The sequence below is a fragment of the Callorhinchus milii genome, unplaced genomic scaffold (genome assembly GCF_018977255.1).
Source record: "Callorhinchus milii isolate IMCB2004 unplaced genomic scaffold, IMCB_Cmil_1.0 Scaffold23, whole genome shotgun sequence".
In the NCBI taxonomy this organism is placed as follows: Eukaryota; Metazoa; Chordata; class Chondrichthyes; order Chimaeriformes; family Callorhinchidae; genus Callorhinchus; species Callorhinchus milii.
In genome coordinates this window covers 2,334,398-2,354,572 of record NW_024704764.1, presented here as the reverse complement: position 1 = coordinate 2,354,572, position 20,175 = coordinate 2,334,398, and the positions used below count along the sequence as shown (strand labels likewise).

Below are 20,175 nucleotides of genomic sequence, written 5' to 3'. Positions count from 1 at the left end.
GGAGAGAGAGAGAGAGAGAGAGGAGCTGGGAGATGTATGCAGATCTGCTGGAGGATGGACCACACTGAACCCCACAGCCATCTCTTTGCTCTTTCTCTTCCCCTGACGACACTTTTCTTTCCTGGTTGGGTGGTGGTGGGGAGGGAGGGGGTGGGGAGGATGAAATCGGCCCGTGGGCATCCAGTTGGACCCTGCACCATAATTAACCATCTAAGTGCTCCGAGATGCTAACCTGTGGGAAGGGCGCTATACAAATGCACGTCGTTATTAAAACAGGTGCAGGAGGAGGTCATTCAGCCCCTGCAGCCTGCACCGTCAGCTTCTTAGGTCGAGTCCAATCTCTTAAGCACTCCCTTTCTCCGTCACCACTAATTCCCCTGACTTCCCAAGTATGTATCTGTCTCCTTTGTAAACATCCCATTCAATTCGGCATCTCTGATGTCGAACACACTGGCCCAGGGGCAATGTGTTCGACATTCTCCACAATCAATCTGACTGATGAAATCTTTCCTGATCTCATCTCTAACCAGCGCGGCTCATCCTTGAAGCCTGTCTCCTGGTTCAGATCCCTCCAACAAAGGCAGAAGCTGCCCGTAACCCGGCTTGTCAATTCCCCTCATTATTCTGAACTTCTCTCACTCAGTTCACAAGATTGGTTCGGGTGAAGAAGACCATTCGGCCCACGTGATCTCATCGCTCCAAGCTACTCAGCTGCATATCCTCCCATCAGAGATCACTGTTTCTTAAATGAGTCCAGTGTCCTGGCCTCAACCTCTTGCTAACTTGTTCTAGTCGTTAACTACCCTCTGGGTCATACCCTGCACCTCCTCAGTTGTGAGCACTATATCCCACATGTACCCAATGTCGACCCAGCGCAGGCCTTGGGGTCTGGTACCTGGCTCGAGTGGTCACTGCGCACAGGTCAGTTTTCCCAGTGAGCGTCCTGATAGCAGAGAGAAAGTCGGAAGATTATGCGGGAAAGTGAAAGCTGCATTGTTGCGAGGGGCCACACTGAACGTTGTGAGATTAAACTGAGCTGCTGCAGTGCTCTTTCCCCAGGCCCCAGCGCTGGCACGAGGGGCCGAATGGCTTCCTTTGTGTGCTGTAAACCTGGGACGGTTTCTGCAAAGCTTCCCACCATTGGAGAGAAACCCCCCACCCCCCCCCACCCGCCCCCCACCCACACCGTTTACAAAGCTCACTGCCGCACTCTGGTGGCAGGGTGCTGCAGTGCAGGCGCAGCTACAACAAAATAAGGAAGATTTTACGGCGCATTTCCAATTTGCTGATAATGTGGTTGTGCCACAACTGAGATCGGCCGAATGACCAACACAGCAGGCGCTGGTCTTATTCTGCACCAGGTCCATTCACTGACCCTCAGTCAACACCCAGGAGCTTTTAATCCTGATGTTCGCTCTTGAGAAAGGAAGCATTTTGCCATTCCATTACCCCTTAACGGAATGGCTAAAATTCTGTTAAGGGGTAACGGAATTTTCTTGTCCTCACTTTCAAGGCCCTCCACGGCCTTGCCCCCTTCCTACCTATCTGACCTGCTAACCCCCCTATCAACCTGTTCGCTCCCTCCGTTCATCAGGTTCCGGCCTGCTCCATGTCTCCTGCCCGACCCGCCCTACCATCACCGTCCAGGCTTTCAGTCTCTCTGCCCTCACCCTTTGGAACTCCATCCCACAACCCCTTCGCCTTACTCCTTCAAGGCCTGACTCAAGACGCTCCTTTTCGACCGTGCCTTCAGCCGCCCTCCTACCCCCTCTGGCCTCCCTCATCCCATCCCTGCCCCCCCCCCCACCCACGCTTGGGTCCTGATCCCCAACTGTTCAGCACCTTGTGACGTCCTCCCGATGTGAAAGGCGCTTTACAAATGTAATTTTGTTGGTTGTTGTTAAAGCCTTTGTTCGCTCTTTGCAATTGGGCATAGGTTATGCCTCAAACATCTCCCAGTCTCAGCTCGCGAGACAATTTGGGGTTCAGATTCAGATTGCCCAGAATCACATGCAAAATTTCCAAAGCCAGCGTGACTTTGTAGTCATTTTTTCACAAAAAGGACCGACTTCCAAACAAAGGCCAAAGCTTAAGAAATTTACAGCAGCAGAAGGGGCCATTGAGTTTTTTTTTGCACAGTTCCATTCGATCTGCTCTCGGGTTTCCCAGTCAGCCATGTCGAGCGCTTTTGAGGTGAAAGTTACTGTATAGATGTAGCTCGTGTTGTAATTGTGACAGAATGGTCCCCAGGTTGAGTCGGGCAGAGTTTATGAGGCAGGGAAGAGAGATAGAGAGAGAGATAAGCAGAGCAGTGTGGGGAATGTGCGCAGAGCAAGGCTCAACCTGGAGGAGAGACACAGATACATGGAGGTGAAGAGCCATGAGAAGGGGTAAGAGGAGGGCGATGGAGGCACACTGAGGGACAGATAAGATGTCTGGGAGCGAGGCCATGCACTTGCTAAACTGAAACCGATGACCTGTCAAGCCTTACTCCCAACATTAATTCAATGTGTTACGTGTCTCTGCTTTCCACTGTCCAGATTCAGGGTGGCTGGCTACAAACCCCTTCCCTCCCTCTCCCCCACTCGGATTCAGCCCCACCCCCTCGCTGTTGGGGTACACAAGCCCAGCCCGGGTGTCTTCTTCTAGCACCCTCATTCCCTGTGAGCCCAGATTCAGCCACGTGAGGTGTGTGTGTGGACAATCGCAGCCAAGCCCACTCCTGGTCTCACTTAACCTGATGGGCAGCTGGGGATAGGGACGGGGACGGTGTGGCGGGGGGGAACGGGCTGGGGGGGGGGGGGGCACAACACAGAGCAATTGGGGGATTGCTGGTCTTTCCTTTCCCCCGTGTCCCCTCCCCCACCTCCCTAGCCCGAGGGCATTGACGCCGTTGGCTGAGCTCGGATGGAGCAGAGAGAGAAAGAGAGAGGGAGAGAAAGAGAGAGAGAAAGAAAGAGAGAGAGAAAGAGAGAGAGAGAGAGAAAGATAGAGAGAGAGAAAGAGAGACAGCACCGAGTCTGGGACCTGCATAGCCGGCAGTTGGAGCCTCGATGCAAGAGATTGATCTAATTATGGGTAAGATAGGGCCCCTCAATTACCTACAGACCCGCACGCAGAGACTGGTGGATGGCGCCCGCTCTCACTCAGTGAATATCACACAATCTGACCTGTTACAGAGGCTTGTTGACAGTGGAACGGTATGGGATGTGCACGCATGTGAGAGGGAGGGATGAGTCTGTGCCGTCGATGCCGACGGCTGGATGACACCGTTGGGAGAGCCGACAATACCGTTGATCGCCAATTGGTTTCCCGGTTGGCTCGCCATCACTCCACCAACCCCGGGCATCGCGGCAAACGCGGAGGTCATGGGAGGTCCTCCTCCTCCGGCGGCGGCGGCCATGCTGGTCCTGGTCAGACCATTGACCTGCGGCTGGCCCCCAGGCATGGGCCCGAGGATCGGAAGCGAGGCTGGGGTCTGTGGGGGAGGAGGGGTGCTCTGCAACGACGAGGCCGAACTGCTTCTGCTGTGGCAGCCTGAGCGCAGATCCTGGCAGTGGGAGAGGAGAGAGAGAGAGAGAGGGATTAACAGCCGGTTTATAACCAGACACTTTACACATACAGAGCCTTATCGAGTCGGGAAGATGTCTCAAAGCACTTCACAGGATTTATTGTAATAATAATCCTTGCATTTGATATATTGTCTTATCCCGTCGTCGAGACGTCTCCAAACCCCTGAACACACAGACAGGAAGCTCGGGTTAACACCCAGCGCCTTGGGACGTCCTCCCGGCATGAAAGTATCTCAGCCAAAGTGCTGCGCCTCAGATTATGCCGCGCTCCCCCAGGTCTACGCTCCTCCACTATGCAGCCAAGTTCAAACCACAAATTAGGCCGCAAATTCCACTCAGTCTTAGACTCCGAGACCATTTGTTCTCGAGATTTAAGGCGGGGAGAACTGTGGAACATTTTTCAACCGAGATTTGAATTGTGAAGTCCTATCGTTCGTTTTCCAGGATGAGGGAAAACCAACTTCCAAATGAAGGCAGCGTTGAATCATATCCGTAATTCCCGTGCCACCTTAAATTTTCAGGCCACGTGGCCCGAGACTTGGTGGAATTTCGGGGCACGCACGTCGGGTTGCGCCGGTCGGTCGCTGTGTCAAGTACCTCCGAGGATGCCGAGAGGGAATTCTCAGTGATGTAGCTGGTCTTGGAGGGGGGGCTTTTAATGCTGTTCAGCAAATCCGAGCTGCAAACTGGGATGGAAAAGGAGAAAGTGAAATTTGCTCCATATCAATAACAATAATAATAATAATCCCGGTATTTGATACAGCGCCTTATCCCATTATTGAGACGGCTGAAAGCGCTTCACAGAATATATTGTAAAGTGAATTGACTGCGTATTTTTGTGGCCGAAACGCGGCAGTCAAATGCGCACAAGGCAGCGTCCCACAACCACTCGTGGATTTCGTGACCCGAGTTTTTTTTCCGGTGGGATTATTACCCCCGGAAAGCGATCCACCAATCGACCGACAACCTACTTACTGCTGGGTAAACAGAGGCGCGTGCGTGTGGAGTAAGGAAACTTGCCTAATGTTTCGTCTCCCCCCTCCCGGTCCTCTGGCTCGCGAGGCGGAACCATTAGCCACTAATCTAGTGGGGACTTCACAGCATTTTATTGTGAAGTGTAGTGGCTGTGTGCTGTGCAGGCGAAGCTGGAGCCGATTTGCGCAGAGCAACGTCCCACGGCCACAAAGTGACGACCGATTTTACCTGAGAGGGTCAGACAGGGAGAGGAGAGCGAGCACGGACTCGGCACGGACTCACCGTTGTGAGAGGGAATCATGTGGAGCTGGGAGGCAGGGCTGGCCGACACGCTGACAAAGGGCACCGACAGTTGCACGTTGAGGAGCTGCAGCCGCTCTTTCTTGGCCGAGAGGCTCATGATCTGCTCCTGTAGGCGCCTGTTCTCCAGCTGCAGCATGTGCAGTGACCTCAGCATCTCCACAACTGGGGCCGGGGCGGGGGAGCAAAGACAAACCAATATTTGAATCCACAAAGACAGAGTCGGTAACAACTCCCTCCCTCCCTCACAGCGCTTAACAGTGACAGAGCTTAATGCTGAGGCAGGGAGAGAGAGGAGACCAAAGAAATGGTCGAAGAGGAAGGTCGAAGATCAGCTATGATCTGAGGATGGACAAGGAGCGGGCGAGGCGGAGGCATCGAGGCACAGAATTCCAGAGATTTGGGGCGGAGTGGCTGAAGGCCCGGCAGCCGACGTTGGAGCGGAGGGGACGAGGGACGTGCAGGAAGCCGGAGCCAGCTGAGTGAAGGAGGGGGTAGAGGAGTGGGGGTGTGAGCAGATCAGAGATGCGGAGGTACCAGGACGTGAAGTGATTTGTACGAGAGTGTGAGGATCTTGAAATGAAGAACAGAACAACCCCCAACCTCCGGAACAGAGCAAAAAGACGGATATTTGAGTCTGACTGATGTCCACTCACTATCAATGGTCCCATCTCCATTCCAGTGCTTCTCTAAGAGTTGCTCGATGTTAGACGTTGACTGTGGGACATTCTCCAGTTGACTGGACACAGTCTGGTCATAGAGGATGGGCAAGCCACCTATCGGAGACCTGTGAGGGTAGTGAGTAAAAAACAAACACCAGCATCACCACAGGAACTTCTTGAAACTTAGTGACTAGCGAGGGCAACACTGGCACAGGACTCCGAAGCAAGTGACATACCCGGGCTGGAGGCTGGGGCGTGAGGAGCTGAAAGAGTGGGAAAAGGGAGGGAATGAAGAGGGGTAAAATCATTGGGAATGAGGAACAGTGGATGGACACACAAAGACATATTTCTTCGCCGCAAACAAAAGTGCTGCCTCCACCCTCCCCAAAGGCACCGCCTTCCAACCCCCATCCCATAGTTCACTTTCCCCCACTGCCCCCCTCACCCCCCAAATCCACCCGGAGATAAGACTGTCCATTCCAACGATCTATCTCTGGAATTCCCATGTGGAGGTGGGATGCGTGGAATTCTCAGTCTGGTTTGGATTCTCTTAAGCAATGGCGATGGGTTTCCCTGTGTGTCAGACACCCGGCTGACCAAAGACAAACCAAAAAAAGTGATTGGTATCTCGAGAGGGGTGAGACTGTGCAGTTACTATAGCGAAAGAGGAAACCAGCGCAAGGAGACGGTGTAAAGTTGACCTGGGGGAAAGACTCTCTCTGGAAGAGCTGCCGCGGCACACAAAGCTGCAGTCATTGTCGTCCATATCCGGTTCTGAAATAAACGAGACAACAAGAAATCAAAGATTTATCCTCCCTCTGGCTCCAATCACACAGCTTGTGGTTGCGAGTCAGGGACTTGAGAACTGCTTCGTCCTATTCTCCTCCCGCCTCTCTCCCCCCACCACCACCCCTTTTCTGTTTCTCCTCCTCAATCAGCAGCGTTCTTATCTCTGGGATGGAAAGTTGTGGGTTTGAATCCCCGCATCGGATGAAGCGCTTAACTGAGCTCCCTGATCCCAAACTGATCCAAACTCCGCCACCTTCCACACTCGCCCGTACTAAACCCCGGTCACACCAGTTCTAGCCAGGCTCCATGAGCTCCCTGTCGCAAAATGATCATGCCCTGACACCTCCCAACCTCTCCGACCTGATTACTCCCCAACCCACAACCTCCACTCGACTGTGCCTCCCCCCGGCTCAGCACCTTTCTCCGCCACTCTCAAGTGCTCTGGACACACTACCCTGTGTGAGGGGCATTATATATAGGGACCAAAAAGCAGTATTTACCTGCTTGACTGTTTTCCGAGGCGTTGATGAGCGAGCTGATGGATGGGCCGGGTGTGAGCGGTCCTCCGAACAGGTGTGACGGGGTCAGGTTATACGACGAACCAGGTAGCGAGAACACCTGCACACAGAGAGAAGCATCTCTCAGCAAAGACATTTCATCGATTCATCTGTTCATCACTGGAACCTCAACGCCAACAGCTCTCTCACAGCGAAGGAGACTGTCTCAAAGTAAGTACGGAGATGGAGTGGGAGATTTTGCGGGGGCGGGAGGTGGGAGAAAGAGAGAGATGACCAAAGGTGCAAAGAGATAAAAGTTTTACATGGATTTGATAATAATAATAATAATCCTTGCATTTGATATAGTGCCTTATCTTGTTTGAGACGTCTCAAAGCTCTTTACGGGATACACCGGAGAGTGGATCGACGGTGTATTTTGTGAGCGAAACGCGGAAGTCGTCTGTACACAGCGGTGTCCCACAAACAGTCGCGGATTGAAGCGACCAATTTTATTTAGGGGAATTGCTGAGCCAGGACACCGGGAGAAACTCCCTTCTCTCATCTGAAGGATGGCACATCCGACAATGCAACAAACCCCCAGCACTGCACTGGATTACCCCCTTAGACTGTGCGAGTCCCGATGTGGGGCTTGAATCCACGATCTTCCGACTCAGAGGCAAGAGTGCTATCACCGAGCCAGGCTGACACACAAAAGTAATAATAATCTTGCATTTGATATTCATAAGGTGGACTGTAGAGTGTGGTGAGCAATGTCCCACAGACCCATGAAGTGAGTGACCAATTTTATTTGGAGGATTGTTGGCCAGGACACAGGGAGAGAGAAACTCCATTGACTTTTTGAATAGTCCGCGGAGTCTTTAATGTCCACCTGGCAAGGCACGGACAGGATCTCGGGTTAACATCTCATCTGATTGACCGCACATATAGTCCTGGGAGAGGAGTCAGTCTTGACTACAAGTTGAAAGCAAAGAGGAAGATTTAAAGAGAGAGTTGCGGACGAAACAGGCAACATGGTGGATGTTCATGGTGGGTGGGGGAGGAGGGGGGGAAGCAGCAGGAATTGGCAGAGAAGAGAGAGCGAGACTGCAGGAGATCACAGCATGAGTGAGAGGCAGGCCAGTGAGATAGAGAGCACCCGGGGGAGAGAAAGAAAGATGGCGCACGCCAGAGAGAGAGAGAGACAAAGAAAGAAGAGCACCGCCAGAGAGAGCGCAAGAGAGAGAAAGTGAGCCAGAGAGCAAGAGAGTGTGCGCCAGAAAGAGAATGAGAGTGTGTGCGTCAGAGAGAGAGAGAGAGAGAGAAACAGCACCGGACAGAGACAGCAGCACGAGAGAGAGAAGAGAAACAAAGAAAGTGAGTGGATGCCAGAGAGAGAGAGTGCGAGAGAAAGCAGGCCAGAGAGAGAGAGAGAGAGAGAAAGAGTGCGCGCCAGAGAGAGCAAGAACGAGAGTGTGAGTGAGAGAGAGAAAGCGCACGCCAGAGAGGCAAAGTGGGAGAGAGGGTAAAGAGAGAATGGGAGCATGTGAGAGACAGAGAGAGAGAGAGAGAGAGAGAGAGCGATACACACACACACACACACACGAGTCTCTTTAGGATGTTCTTGCTGAACAGGCTGGCTTGTAAATCACTGCTGTTCCCAATCAAAGGCCCTACAGACATGAACCATCTCTGTGTTTGTGCCTTCGTCACCCAATAAAAAGTAAAACATGCCTTGCACAAAAAAACCCAAGAAAAACAACTTCACAAAAGGAAAAGGTGATAAAAAACCTCCGTTGTAAACATTTAAGTGCGTCCGATGGATTTAGCGGGTGTTAGAAAGGAAAAGAAAGAGCTCAATGCGGATCCAATTGGAATCCCTCGCATTTGATACAACACCTTATCGAATCGTTGAGACGCCTCAAAGCGCTTCACAGAATGTAATGTAAAGCGGAGTGACTGTGTGGGAGAAACGCGGCAGCCAAATGCGCACTAGTCTCCCACAAACAGTCGCGGATTGAGCGATTTTTTTTGAGGGTTTATTAACCCCCTGGAAAGCTATCCACCAATCAACTAATAACTGGGTTCCTACTCACTGCTAGGTTCGCAGGGGGCGAGTGTGTGGAGTAAGGAAAACTTGCCTAAGATTCTACCCCGCTTGGGAATCAAACCCGGGTCCTCTCGCTTGCGAGACAAGCGCACGAACCACTAAGCTAACGGAACTCCACTTTATACGTGTAGAACGTACAATAATAATATTGCATTCAATTTATTATCAGATATTTCCTAACGTTTCACAGGGTTTCTGTAAGGTGCAGTGACTGTCATTTTAGGTGAACGGGGAAGCCAATTTGCGCACAGAAAAGTCACAAAAACAGCTGCAAAGTGAACGACCAATTTATCTTATCCCAGCACCACTGCCAGAAACTCCCTGCTGCTTTCAAATAAAACCACGGGACTGTGACCTGAACAGGAACAGGGATGGATGGCTGGACGGCTTATTGTCTTGTCAGAAGGACAGGGTCTGTGCCAATGCAGGGTCCGCTTGTACTGTATGAGACTGTGTCGGCCTAAACACTCAATGTTCTCACTGAGAGGACACCGTGATGCTGCTTAACAAACATACAGCGAAACCAGGGTTTAACACAGTGAAGTGATCCAAGAGAGTGAGAGCGTAAGAGAGAAAAAGAGAACGAGAAAGAAAGTGAGAGCCAGAGTGAAGAAGAGTCAGAGAAAGAACCCGAGAGACCAAGAGGGAAAATCAGAAAGTTAGCGAGAAAAAGTACGAAAAGAAAGAGACGAGTGAGACAGACTGAGAAGCGAGAGAGTGTGAAAGGGAGAGTGCGAGCGAGAGGGGGAAGGCGAGAGGGAGCAAGAGAGAGAAAGCGACCAGGACAGTGAAAGCAAGGGAGCGAGAGAATGAAAGCGAGAGGGAGAGAGTGTGAAAGTGAGAGAGAGTGAAAGCGAGAGAGTGAAAGCGAGAGAGACTGAAAGCGAGAGAGAGTGAAAGTGAGAGAGAGTGAACGCAAGAGAGAGTGAAAGTGAGAGAGAGTGAACGCAAGAGAGAGTGAAAGTGAGAGAGAGTGAAAGCGAGAGTGAAAGCAAGGGAGCGAGAGCGTGAAAGCGAGAGAGTGAGAGAACGAGAGAGTGAAAGCGAGAGAGCGAAAGCGAGAGAGCGAAAGCGAGAGAGCGAAAGCGAGAGAGTGAAAGCGAGGGAGCGAGAGAGTGAAAGCGCGGGAGCGAGAGAGTGAAAGCGAGGGAGCGAGAGAGTGAAAGCGAGGGAGCGAGAGAGTGAAAGCGAGGGAGCGAGAGAGTGAAAGCGAGGGAGCGAGAGAGTGAAAGCGAGGGAGCGAGAGAGTGAAAGCGAGGGAGCGAGAGAGTGAAAGCGAGGGAGCGAGAGAGTGAAAGCGAGGGAGCGAGAGAGTGAAAGCGAGGGAGCGAGAGAGTGAAAGCGAGGGAGCGAGAGAAAGCGAGAGACAAAACGAGAGCCTTGAACCAAGTACTCAGGCAGGAAATCCTGTCCCGTCCGGTTGCTGGCAGACAATTAAGGAGACGTAGAGCAGGAAGCAAGCAGGTGGGATTCCAGCTCTTAACAAGGCTCCGACCGCAGAACAGGATTTAAAGCCAATAAAACCATTGGGGCCATATGGAACCCATTGGCACAGGAGCCCTGCACTTTGGGAGTTTACGAACCATAAGATGGCACGTTGAGTACAAGGATGGGCGGAACTGAGAGAGCAAGGTGGAAGGAGCGGTCACCTGTCCTTAATAATAATAATAATCCTTTGCATTTCATGTAGCGCCTTATCATGTCTTCGAGACGTCTGAAAGCGCTTCACAGAATAATAATAATAACAATCCTTGCATTTGATATAGCGCTTTTCACGTCGGGAGGACGTCCCAAAGCGCTTCACAGAAAACACTGTAAAGTGAATTGACTGTATATTTGTGGGCGAACGCGGCAGCCAATTGCGCACAGAGTCGTGGATTGAGTGACCAAATTTATATTAGTATTTTATTTTTATTTAAGGGATTCTTACCCCCAGAAAGCGATCTGCCAATCGACTAACAACCGGGTTCCTACTTACTGTTAGTTAAACAGAGGCGTGTGGAGTAAGCAAACCTGCCTAAGGATTTGCCCTGCTTGGGAATTGAACCCAGGTCCTCTTGTTTGTGAGGTGAGCTACAGGACTCCACATTATTGTGATTTGACAAGAGGGCAAACTGAGGACCTTTGGTGCAGACACTGTGTGGGGGCAGCTCTGGGCCATGAGGAGGGAAGAGCCCATGAGCGTTGGCAGGAACCCCCGCCTCACCCTGTCCTGGCCTTCGAAGTCTGGGGTCTCAGTACCGTGGCTGATTTCCTCTCCCTCAGGCTAAATAACACCACTGCCTCCCACTGAGATCCAGTAGCCCGGCCTAGCCTAGCCTGGCGCAGGATCACACCTCTGTCTGCTTTTGTGCTACCCGGGCTGGAGGCACTGTGACCCCTGCGGAGGCTTTAAAATATATGGGTTACAGCACGGCAGTGAATGAGACCAAGCGATCTGTGATTTCTGGAACGGCAAGACATTTTGCTACCAGTGGATGGCACTGCACAGTGCGCACAGTGACAATACAGAGCTCAGAGGACTTCTGCAGTGTGTGCGTGTGTGCGCGTGTTGTGTGTACGTTCGGTATGTGCCTGACTGCATATCTGTCTTGCGTCTTCAGCACATACGGGTGTGTGGGTATTTGATGTACGTTTGCATGTGTGCGGATTCAGTGTGCACATGTGTGTGTGTCTACTTAGTGCATACGTGTGTTTGTATTTACATGTGTGTATTTAGTACGTATGTTTGTGTTAATTAGTGCATATGTGTGTATGTATTTGGTGCATATGTGTCTGTGTGTGTATTTAGTACGTACATGTGTGTATTTAGCATAAAAATGCGGGTATTTAGTTTGCACACACACACACCTTTAATTGTATGTGCGTATTTTTTGTATGTGTGTATGTAAAAGAGCTTTGTTGATTTGGATAAGATTGTACCATCAGCTTATATTTCCTCTCCTCATTCTTCCTCCCAAAGTGTATTGCATTTCTCCACATTAAACTTGATCTGCCACGTGTCTGCCCATTTTACCAGTCTGTCTATGACCATTTGCAGTCTGCTACTATCTTCCTCACTGTTTACTACTTTTCCAGCTTAGTATCATCTGCAAACTTAGAAATTGTACTCCCTATACCCAAGTCCAGGTCATTTATATAGATCAAAAACAGCAGTGATCCCAATGCTGATCTCTGGGGGACACCACTGTACACTCCCCTCCAGTCAGAAAAACCACCATTCACCACCGAATGGCCTACTCATGCTCCTATTTCTTGTGTTCTTATGACATTTATCATAGGCCTCTTTTTTCTGTTTTATTTTAATCCCAATTTCCTTATTCATCCAGGGAGGTTGGGATGCCCTACCTTTCCCCTTTGTGGGAATGTATTTGTTCTGTCCCTGAACTATCTCCTCCTTGAAGGCTTCCCGTTGCTCGTTAGCTGTTTTACCTGCCAATCTTTCTTTCCAGTCCACCTTGGCTCGGTCCCTTTTTAACTCACTGAAATTAGCCCTCTTCCAGTTGAGTATCTTCACCTTTGATTGCTCCTTGTCCCTTCCCATAAGTATTCTAAACCTAATGATGTTGTGATCACGAGATGCTCTCCTACTGCTTTCTTCCTCGTTGGGCTGGAAACATACTGATCCAGAAAGTTATCCTGCACACATTTAAGGAATCCTTCTCCCTCACACTGTTTTTTTGCCAGTCTATGTTAGTATAATTAAAAACCCCCATTATCATTACTCTCTTGGTTTTGCGTCTTTCTGAAACCTGCTTGCAGATTTGCCCGTCTATCTCCTTCCACTATTTGGTGGTTTATAGTATACAACTAACATAGTAACAGCTCCTTTTCTGCTCCTTAACTCCTACCAATAGATTCTGTTTTTGGACCCTCTAGCACATCGTCCCTTTCTAATACTACATCCCGATTCCCTTCCCCCAGCCCCCTCAAACTTAGGTTAAACCCTTCCCCACAGCACTGGTTAACCTCCATGCGAGGACATTGGTTCCAGCCCTATTCAGGTATAACCCATTCACCTTGTATAGGTCCCACCTGCCCCAGAACTGGTCCCAATGATCCAGGAACCTGAAGCCCTCCTTTCTGCACCATTTCTCCAGCCATGCATTCATGTGTTTGATCCTACTGTTTTGATACTCACTTACACGAGGCACTGGGAGTAATCCAGAGATCACCAGGTTTGAGGTCCTACTCTTTAGCCTTTTCCCTAGCTTCTGACACTCTTTCTGTAGGATCTCAGCCCTTTTTTTCCCAAAGTCATGGATCCCAACATGGCCCGCGACTTCTGGATGTCCCCATTCCCCCTGTAGAACGTTTTCACCCGTTTGGTGATGTCTTCAACCCTGGCACCAGGGAGGCAACATACCATACCAGAGTCATGTCTTTGGTTGCAGAAACGCCCATCGACTCCTTTCACCATTGTGTCCCCAATGACAGTTGCATTGACACACTTCCCTGTGTCCCTCTGTGCATCCCTTCCCCAGAGGTGTCATCACCCTGACCAGTATTCAGTGCAGCGAACCAGTTTGAGTGTGCCACACTCTTGAGGGATTTCTGCACTGCCCGTCCCCTCTTCCTACCATGCCGGGTGGTCACCCACTCACTCTCCTTCTGAATCCTCTGTGGCTGTGGGGTGACCACCTCCTAAAAGTTCAATCCATGAACTCTTCAACCTCCTTAAGCTATGTCGTGACACCAGCCTCTCCTCAAGCTCAGAAACTCAGGAGGAACTTTCTACACACGTGTCTGTCCAGGGCACACTAAGCATCCTGGAGTTCCCACATGGCACATTATGCATGCAACCGGTTTCAGCTGCCCTGCCATATTCCCAGATGTTTTATATTATTTTAATATAACTTATATATTTTATAATTAATCACCTCTTTCACCCTCTTCACCTAATTCCACTCACTAAATTCCTTAACAGAATTCTCACTCTTCCACCTCAATTCCCACTCTCACCAAATTCCTTAACAGAATTCTCACTCTGTTCCACCTCACTCAGTTCCCTCCTCACGCTGCTGGGCTCTCTGCTCAAGCCTGAGTTTACAAGCAAACCCCATATAAATCGCTCATTCACTTTGTGGATTTCCGGTCTTCCCGTTTCACCATATGTCAAGGAAACTGACTGCACATCAACGTGTGTCAGTCTGGCTCAGATGGTAGCACTCTCATTTCTAAGTCAGAGGTTGTGAGTTCAAGCCCCAAATTGGGACTTTGAGCTCACTGCTGGGGCTGCCAGTCCAATGATGCCCTTCTGATGAGACTGCCTGTTCAGGTGGCACTGCTCAAAAAGAGAAGGGGGATTGTCGGCCAGGACACCGAGAGAGAAATTCCCTTCTTTTCAAATAGCATCATGGCATCCTTAACATCTACCTGAAAAGGCAGACAGGAGCTCAGCTTAATGTCTTATCTGAAGGGCCGCAACACCTCTGACAATGCTGCGCTTCCCCCAGCATTAAACTGAGTGTCAGCCTGGACTACGAGCTCAAAATGCTGATGCGGGGATTGAACCCACAACCTTCTGATGCTACAACCACAACAGCAAATTACATTTAATTAGGCATTGCTAGAGCAGTCTTCAAGGTAGGCCTTCCTAAGGGTTCTGATGAAGGGTCGTGGATCCGAAATGTTGACTCACTTTCCTTTCTCCATGGATCCTGCCTGACCTGCTGAGGTTCCCAGCGACTTCTGTTTTTGTTTTTACATTTATATAGCACCTTTCACGTCGGAAGGATGTCCCACGGCACTGGACAATTAAGGGTTTGCACCCAAGTTGGGGGTTGAAATCAAGAGGGGTAGATGGTGGCGTGGGGTGGGGGGAAATGAGGTAGGGGGGTGGAGGAATGTGGCCAAAGGCATGGTCAAAGAGTACGTTCTTGAGACGGGCCTTGAAGGAGGCGAGGGGGCAAGATGGTGGGATTCGGGGGTGGAGTTCCAGTGTGTCAGAGGGCAGAGGTGAGAGTGAGTAGGACTCGGGAGGTGAGAACGTTACTGGCTGAGCCAGGCTAAGAGTTTCGGAGCTGGAGAGAATGTTCTCCTCTTACCTGGGAGCTGCTGATGGAGGTGGTTGCAGTGATGGTGCCCGGCAGTGAGGGTCTGGTGAAGTGCATGAGGTGGCCTCCACGCTGATGACTGAGCATGCTAGAGGAGTGCGGCGTGCTACAAACGGCCCCCAACATCCCAGCCCCCAGAGAGAGAGGGGGCTCGCTGCTAGCAAACACATCTGTCACAGAAAAGAGAGAAGAAATAACAAGCAATAGCACACGTTAGTCACTCCTTGTTCACGGGATGGGAGGGGGTCACAGTGCTAGGCAAGAGAGTGTGGCGGTGGTGGTGGTGGGGGGGGGGGGGGAGAGAGAGAGAAAATAGTTACAGAGAGAGTGATCGAGATGACAAGAGAATAGAGAGAGAGATCGACGAGAATAAAAAGAGAGAACAGAAAGAGTCAGAGAATAAAGAGGGAGTCGGAGAATGAAGAGAGAGGGATGGTGATCAGAGAGACAGAACAGAGTGAAAGAAAGAGAGGGAGAGGTCAGAGAATTAAGAGACAGACATAGACTAATATTGAAGAGCTATAGCGTAGGTTTAAGAGGATGATACCAGCGCTGGCAGGTTGCTGTTGTTAGAATAATCTGGATACGTTAGGTCTTTTTTCGCTTGAGAAGAAACGGGACTAATATATGTGTTTAAAATTATAAAAGGGCTCGATAAGGTTAGCTTAAATAGGCTGTTTCCACCAGTTAGGGGACACGAGTATAAGATTGTGACTAGGAGAATCTAGAAGAGAATTCAGGAGGAACTACTTCACACAGAGGAGAGTGAGATTGTGCCTGAAGCGATGGTCAAATCAGACAGTGTAGATGCAGTCAAGGGGAAGCTAGTCCTTCACATGAGGGAGAAGGGAATAGAAGGGTGTGGGAGGGAGAGTGAAGAACAGGTGGAGGCTCGTGTGGAGTATAAACACCGGCATGGACTAGTTGGACCGAGTGGCCTGTTTCTGTACCGTGCAGTCTGTGTAAATCTTTGGCTAGAGAGAGAGAGAGAGAGAGTGAGTCAGAGAGAGGAACCTGCTTACCTGTCTCCCTATCCTGACCCTGACTCACCACTGTCCACTTTCCTTGGAAAAACTTGCACTAATAATTTTCACATGAACCCCTCCAGAAATAACATTTCATAGCCTAGAGCTATCCAGCTTTCTCAACTCCCTGCTCCCCAAGCTGTTTCTTTCCTCATTCGGGCTATAGAGCTAATGAGTCCCTTCACCCTGGCACCATTGACCGCACTTTTCGGGGGGTGGGGGGGGGGGTGGGGGAGAGAGATGATCAAAAGTGCGGTAAAGAAGTTGCGTCTTGATTTGGGAGGAAGGGAGTACAAAAGAAACCAACCATTCCACGGCTTGACACCACACGGGGCACGAAGGGGGCAAACTAAGGGGTTTGCGTACCTGTGCTCAGGAGCGACGACTCGATGTTCATGCCCGGCATGGCACAGGTCGAGGGGGTCAGTTTGGGGAGGGTAGGGTTGCCGATGGCAGTAACCACCTCAGGCATGGCCAGCAAGGGTGGGGCCAGGGCAGGCGGGGGCTCGCTGTTCTTGCTCCCTTTGGGCCGTCCCCGGCCGGCCTTGCTCTTCTTGTTGGCTTTGTGCTTCTTCTCCTTCACCGTCTCCTCGCCCTCGGCTCCCACTGTCTGCGGCCTCTTGTAGCCGCCCCCCCCGGCGGACGGGCCACCCATTCCGCCACTGCACGTCCTAAGCTCCCCCCGCGTGCTCTCCAAGGCCTTCGCCGGACCCCCGGTGCCGGACGAATAGCGCATCAAAGGGTTAAATCCCGAGAGGTTGCTGTCGGTGCTGAAGAGATCTCCTCCTTTTATCGTCTCATAGGGTGGCGAGCTCTGAGACAGGCACAGAGACTGCAGGTAAGTCTCCCCTCGAACGTCTGGTTTAGGAATCCGCACCAACTCCTGACAAGTGGGGGCACTGGGCGTGTTCAGGAGGCTACCTGCAAGGGAGGCACACAGAGTCATAGAATCTTACAGCAGAGGGAGGCCATTCGGCCCATTGTGCCTGTATCAACTCTTTGAAAGAGCTATTCAATCAGTCCCTCTGCCCCCCCCCCCCCCCCCCACGCCCACCCCCGGCCCCCTTAGCCATACAAATTTTTTCTTTTCAAGTACCCATGCAATTCCATTTTGAAAGCTATCATCAAATCTGCTTCCACCATCCTTTCAGGCAGTGCATTCCAGATCGCAACGACTCGCTGAGTAAAAAAAAATTCTCCTCCTCTCCCCACTGGTTCTTTTGCGAATTATCTTAAATCTCTTCTCCTTCGGGGTGGGGGGAGGGGAGGTGGGGATAATAGGGTGAGCTGAACTGGCTCCAAGATGACACGTCTGGCCGAAATCAAGCCAGCCCTCTGTGGCGGTCTCAGTAGTCTGGTGCCTGAGCCAGGTGGGTCCACTGTATTCCAGGGCACTACTGATGTCAGCCCAGCCAACCTGGCTCATTGGCAGGACCTGGAAGGGCAGGGAGTCCTCCCACTTGTTTTACCCTCCAAGATAAACCCCTAACAGGTAGAGTGGTTCTAGCTGGACACGCAGCAGGAAAGCTTGCGATACCAATGGCAAGCTATGCGGTTTTAGCTGGTGAGACTCCAGCAGTTACCCCAACTCTCTGGGGTCCCCAAGCCTTGGCTCTTGCCAACCTGTGCCTAATACTGAAACAAAAACAAAAGTCACCGGGAACACTCAGTTCTATTAGGTAAGCAGTCTGCGTTCCCTCGAGGGAGAGAGCGCGCATTCCGTTCCAACAACCTATCTTTGGGATTTCCATGTGTAGGTGGGATCCATGGAAACCTCAGCTTGGTTTGGGTACTCTTACGCACGGTGATGGTATTCCGCACGTGTTAAGACCCCTGGCTACCCTGGTTATCAACCCACCTGGCAGTAGAAACAGTCTCCCTACCTACTCCCTATCAAAACCCCTCATAATTTTTAATAATTTTAATTAAACAAGCTCCTGACTGGGTAATTTACCACTCGCTACTCGTTCCCACTGTAACTAATCCAGTTCAGTGAGACATTCGCAGTATTAGCACCAGGTTATAGCAATAACAATATAACCTTGCATTTGATCAGACTTGCTGTCCTTTGGATGAGATGTGTTGAAGCAATATGCCATCCTCTTGCTCAGGTGGACTTTAAAGATCCCACGGCACTATTTGAAGAGAGAAAGGAGTTTCTCTCTCCCTGTGTCCTGGCCAACAATCCCTCCAAAATAAAAATTGGTCACTCACTCCCTGTCTGTGGGATACTACTGTGTGCAACTTGCTGCTGCATTTGACCCACAAAATACACATTCACTGCACTTTATCTGGGGGAAATTGTGGCCCAGGGCCACCGGGAGAGAAACTCCCTTCTCTTACGAATAGCGCTGCAAGATCTTTAACGTCCACCTGAACAGGTGCAGACGGGAGCTTTAACGTCTCACCCAAAGGACGGCATTTCCGATAATGCAGCGGTTGGCCACGCTGTTCGGGGTTGGGAGAGTTGGTTTCTATCCAGGGTCACATGCTGGTAACCTGCCTAGTATTTGCTCAGCACTCACTGCACGGTGGTTTCCAGGAGCTTATTAATGGCCCATTCTCACCTTGGAACATTTGCTAATGGCCAATACTCCACTTTAACAACTCATCATTCACAGTGACTGGTCGCCAGTCAACCTCAGGCTCAGCTTTAAATCACAGGGGAAATCCTATATACACACACAACCCCCCCTACCTTTGCATTTATTATTATATTATTATTATTATCATCATCAAGTCTTCAAGGTGTCTCAAAGCGCTTCACAGAATATATACCCGGGGTAGGGAATATATTGTAAAGCGAATTGTACATTTTGTGGACGAAACGCGGCAACCAATTGCGCACAGTAGTGTCCCACAAACAGTCATGGATTGAGTGACCAAATGATTATTATTATTTTATTTTGAAGGAATTGGTAGCCCGGGAAAAGTGATCCGCCAATCGACTAACAACCAGGTTTCCTACTTACTGCTGGTTATACAGAGACGTGTGGAGCAAGGAACCTCGCCTAAAGTTTCACCCTGCCCGGGAATCGAACCCGGATCCTCTCGCTTGCAAGGCGAGCGCTCTAACCGCTTCCAGAGATAGATTGATGGAATGGAATGCGCAGTCCGCTGATGGCCGCTCACTGTTGGGTGGGACCCGTGGCGTGGCGCTGCCGGTGGGGGTGTGGGGGGAGCGAGTACCTTGCTGAAACGTGCTGGTGGACGATGCAGCAGGAACGCTGGAAGAGCTCTTCCCTCCGCCTGGCTTCCGTCCCCGCTGGCTGGACCCATGACCTGAGGCCTTCTTGACTTTGCTCTCTGACCTGTTAACCTCGGCAGCAGGCTCCTTCCCGCTCACGTGTGGGGTGCAGGCTCCCTGCGATCGTTTTATTGGGTGAAAAAAAAACAGAACGAGAGAGAGAGAGACAGAGAGTGAGAGAGAGAGAAAACACGGTTTTAACCAAACTTGATAAAACTGAGCCAAACTCAACAAAGCTCGAAGACCTGTAACTACTGCAAACACTTGTGCAGGTCCGATAGTTTTTGGTTTTTTTCGGCGGGCGTAGTGCAGAAACTTCCTGTTAGTTCAAGATAACTTTCTGGCAAAAGCAGCTGGAGTGTATTGGGGCCAGAGCAGATGTGCAGCCCAGCCCAGAGGCACCTCGTACATTCCAGGAATTTAATAAAACCTCGCAAATGGGGCAACATCCGACTTGCAGCCCACATTAAAGCCCACCTCGGCAAACAGATGCTCTGCGTGAAACTAAGTGGACAGTCCACTGTAAACCAGGCCCCACAGTTAAACTTTGCGTTGTTTTTTTTATTGAGCAAACAGAGGTTCTGAAGTTCTCTGAACGGCAGGCAGTTCGTCATATTGTGTCTGTGCTGCTTGGGTTTTTTTTTAATTCCCACCCTCACCCCCCCACACACACACCCCCTCCACCTCGCTCTCTCGCTTCACATGATTTTACTGCTCAGGTGCTCAGCCTGTTGTCTCAGCGCAATCAGCTGCCGCGTTACACCCAGAAAGCAGAGGCTTCTTCATAGAAGTAGGAGCAGCGGGAGTTTTGGAGGCAGCACTGCATTGGACCATCAGCCTAGATGATAAGTTCAAAGTCCCTCAACTGCACAACCTTCTGATCCATCGGCTTCAGCTTCCCTGGGGTAGGGAATATATTGCAAAGCGAATTTTGTGTGTACGTTG

At 50.7% G+C, this 20,175-nt stretch overlaps 1 protein-coding gene across 3 annotated transcripts in view; it reads right to left on the bottom strand.

The window, feature by feature from the left end:
- LOC103185694 (MLLT6, PHD finger containing) overlaps positions 1–20,175 on the bottom strand; it is a 55,717-nt gene that overhangs the window by 1,990 nt on the left and 33,552 nt on the right. For 2 of the 3 annotated variants that reach the window (XM_042343209.1, XM_042343211.1), the window contains 10 exons: positions 19,173–19,347; positions 16,350–16,904; positions 15,909–15,932; positions 14,950–15,128; positions 6,799–6,916; positions 6,211–6,283; positions 5,504–5,634; positions 4,830–5,012; positions 4,170–4,258; positions 3,171–3,550 (listed from right to left, as the gene is read on the bottom strand). In XM_042343209.1, coding sequence (XP_042199143.1) covers positions 3,171–3,550; positions 4,170–4,258; positions 4,830–5,012; positions 5,504–5,634; positions 6,211–6,283; positions 6,799–6,916; positions 14,950–15,128; positions 15,909–15,932; positions 16,350–16,904; positions 19,173–19,347 — 1,907 coding nt within the window. The remainder of the gene's footprint in view (positions 1–3,170; positions 3,551–4,169; positions 4,259–4,829; positions 5,013–5,503; positions 5,635–6,210; positions 6,284–6,798; positions 6,917–14,949; positions 15,129–15,908; positions 15,933–16,349; positions 16,905–19,172; positions 19,348–20,175) is intronic. The other variant, XM_042343210.1, reaches the window with a different exon arrangement.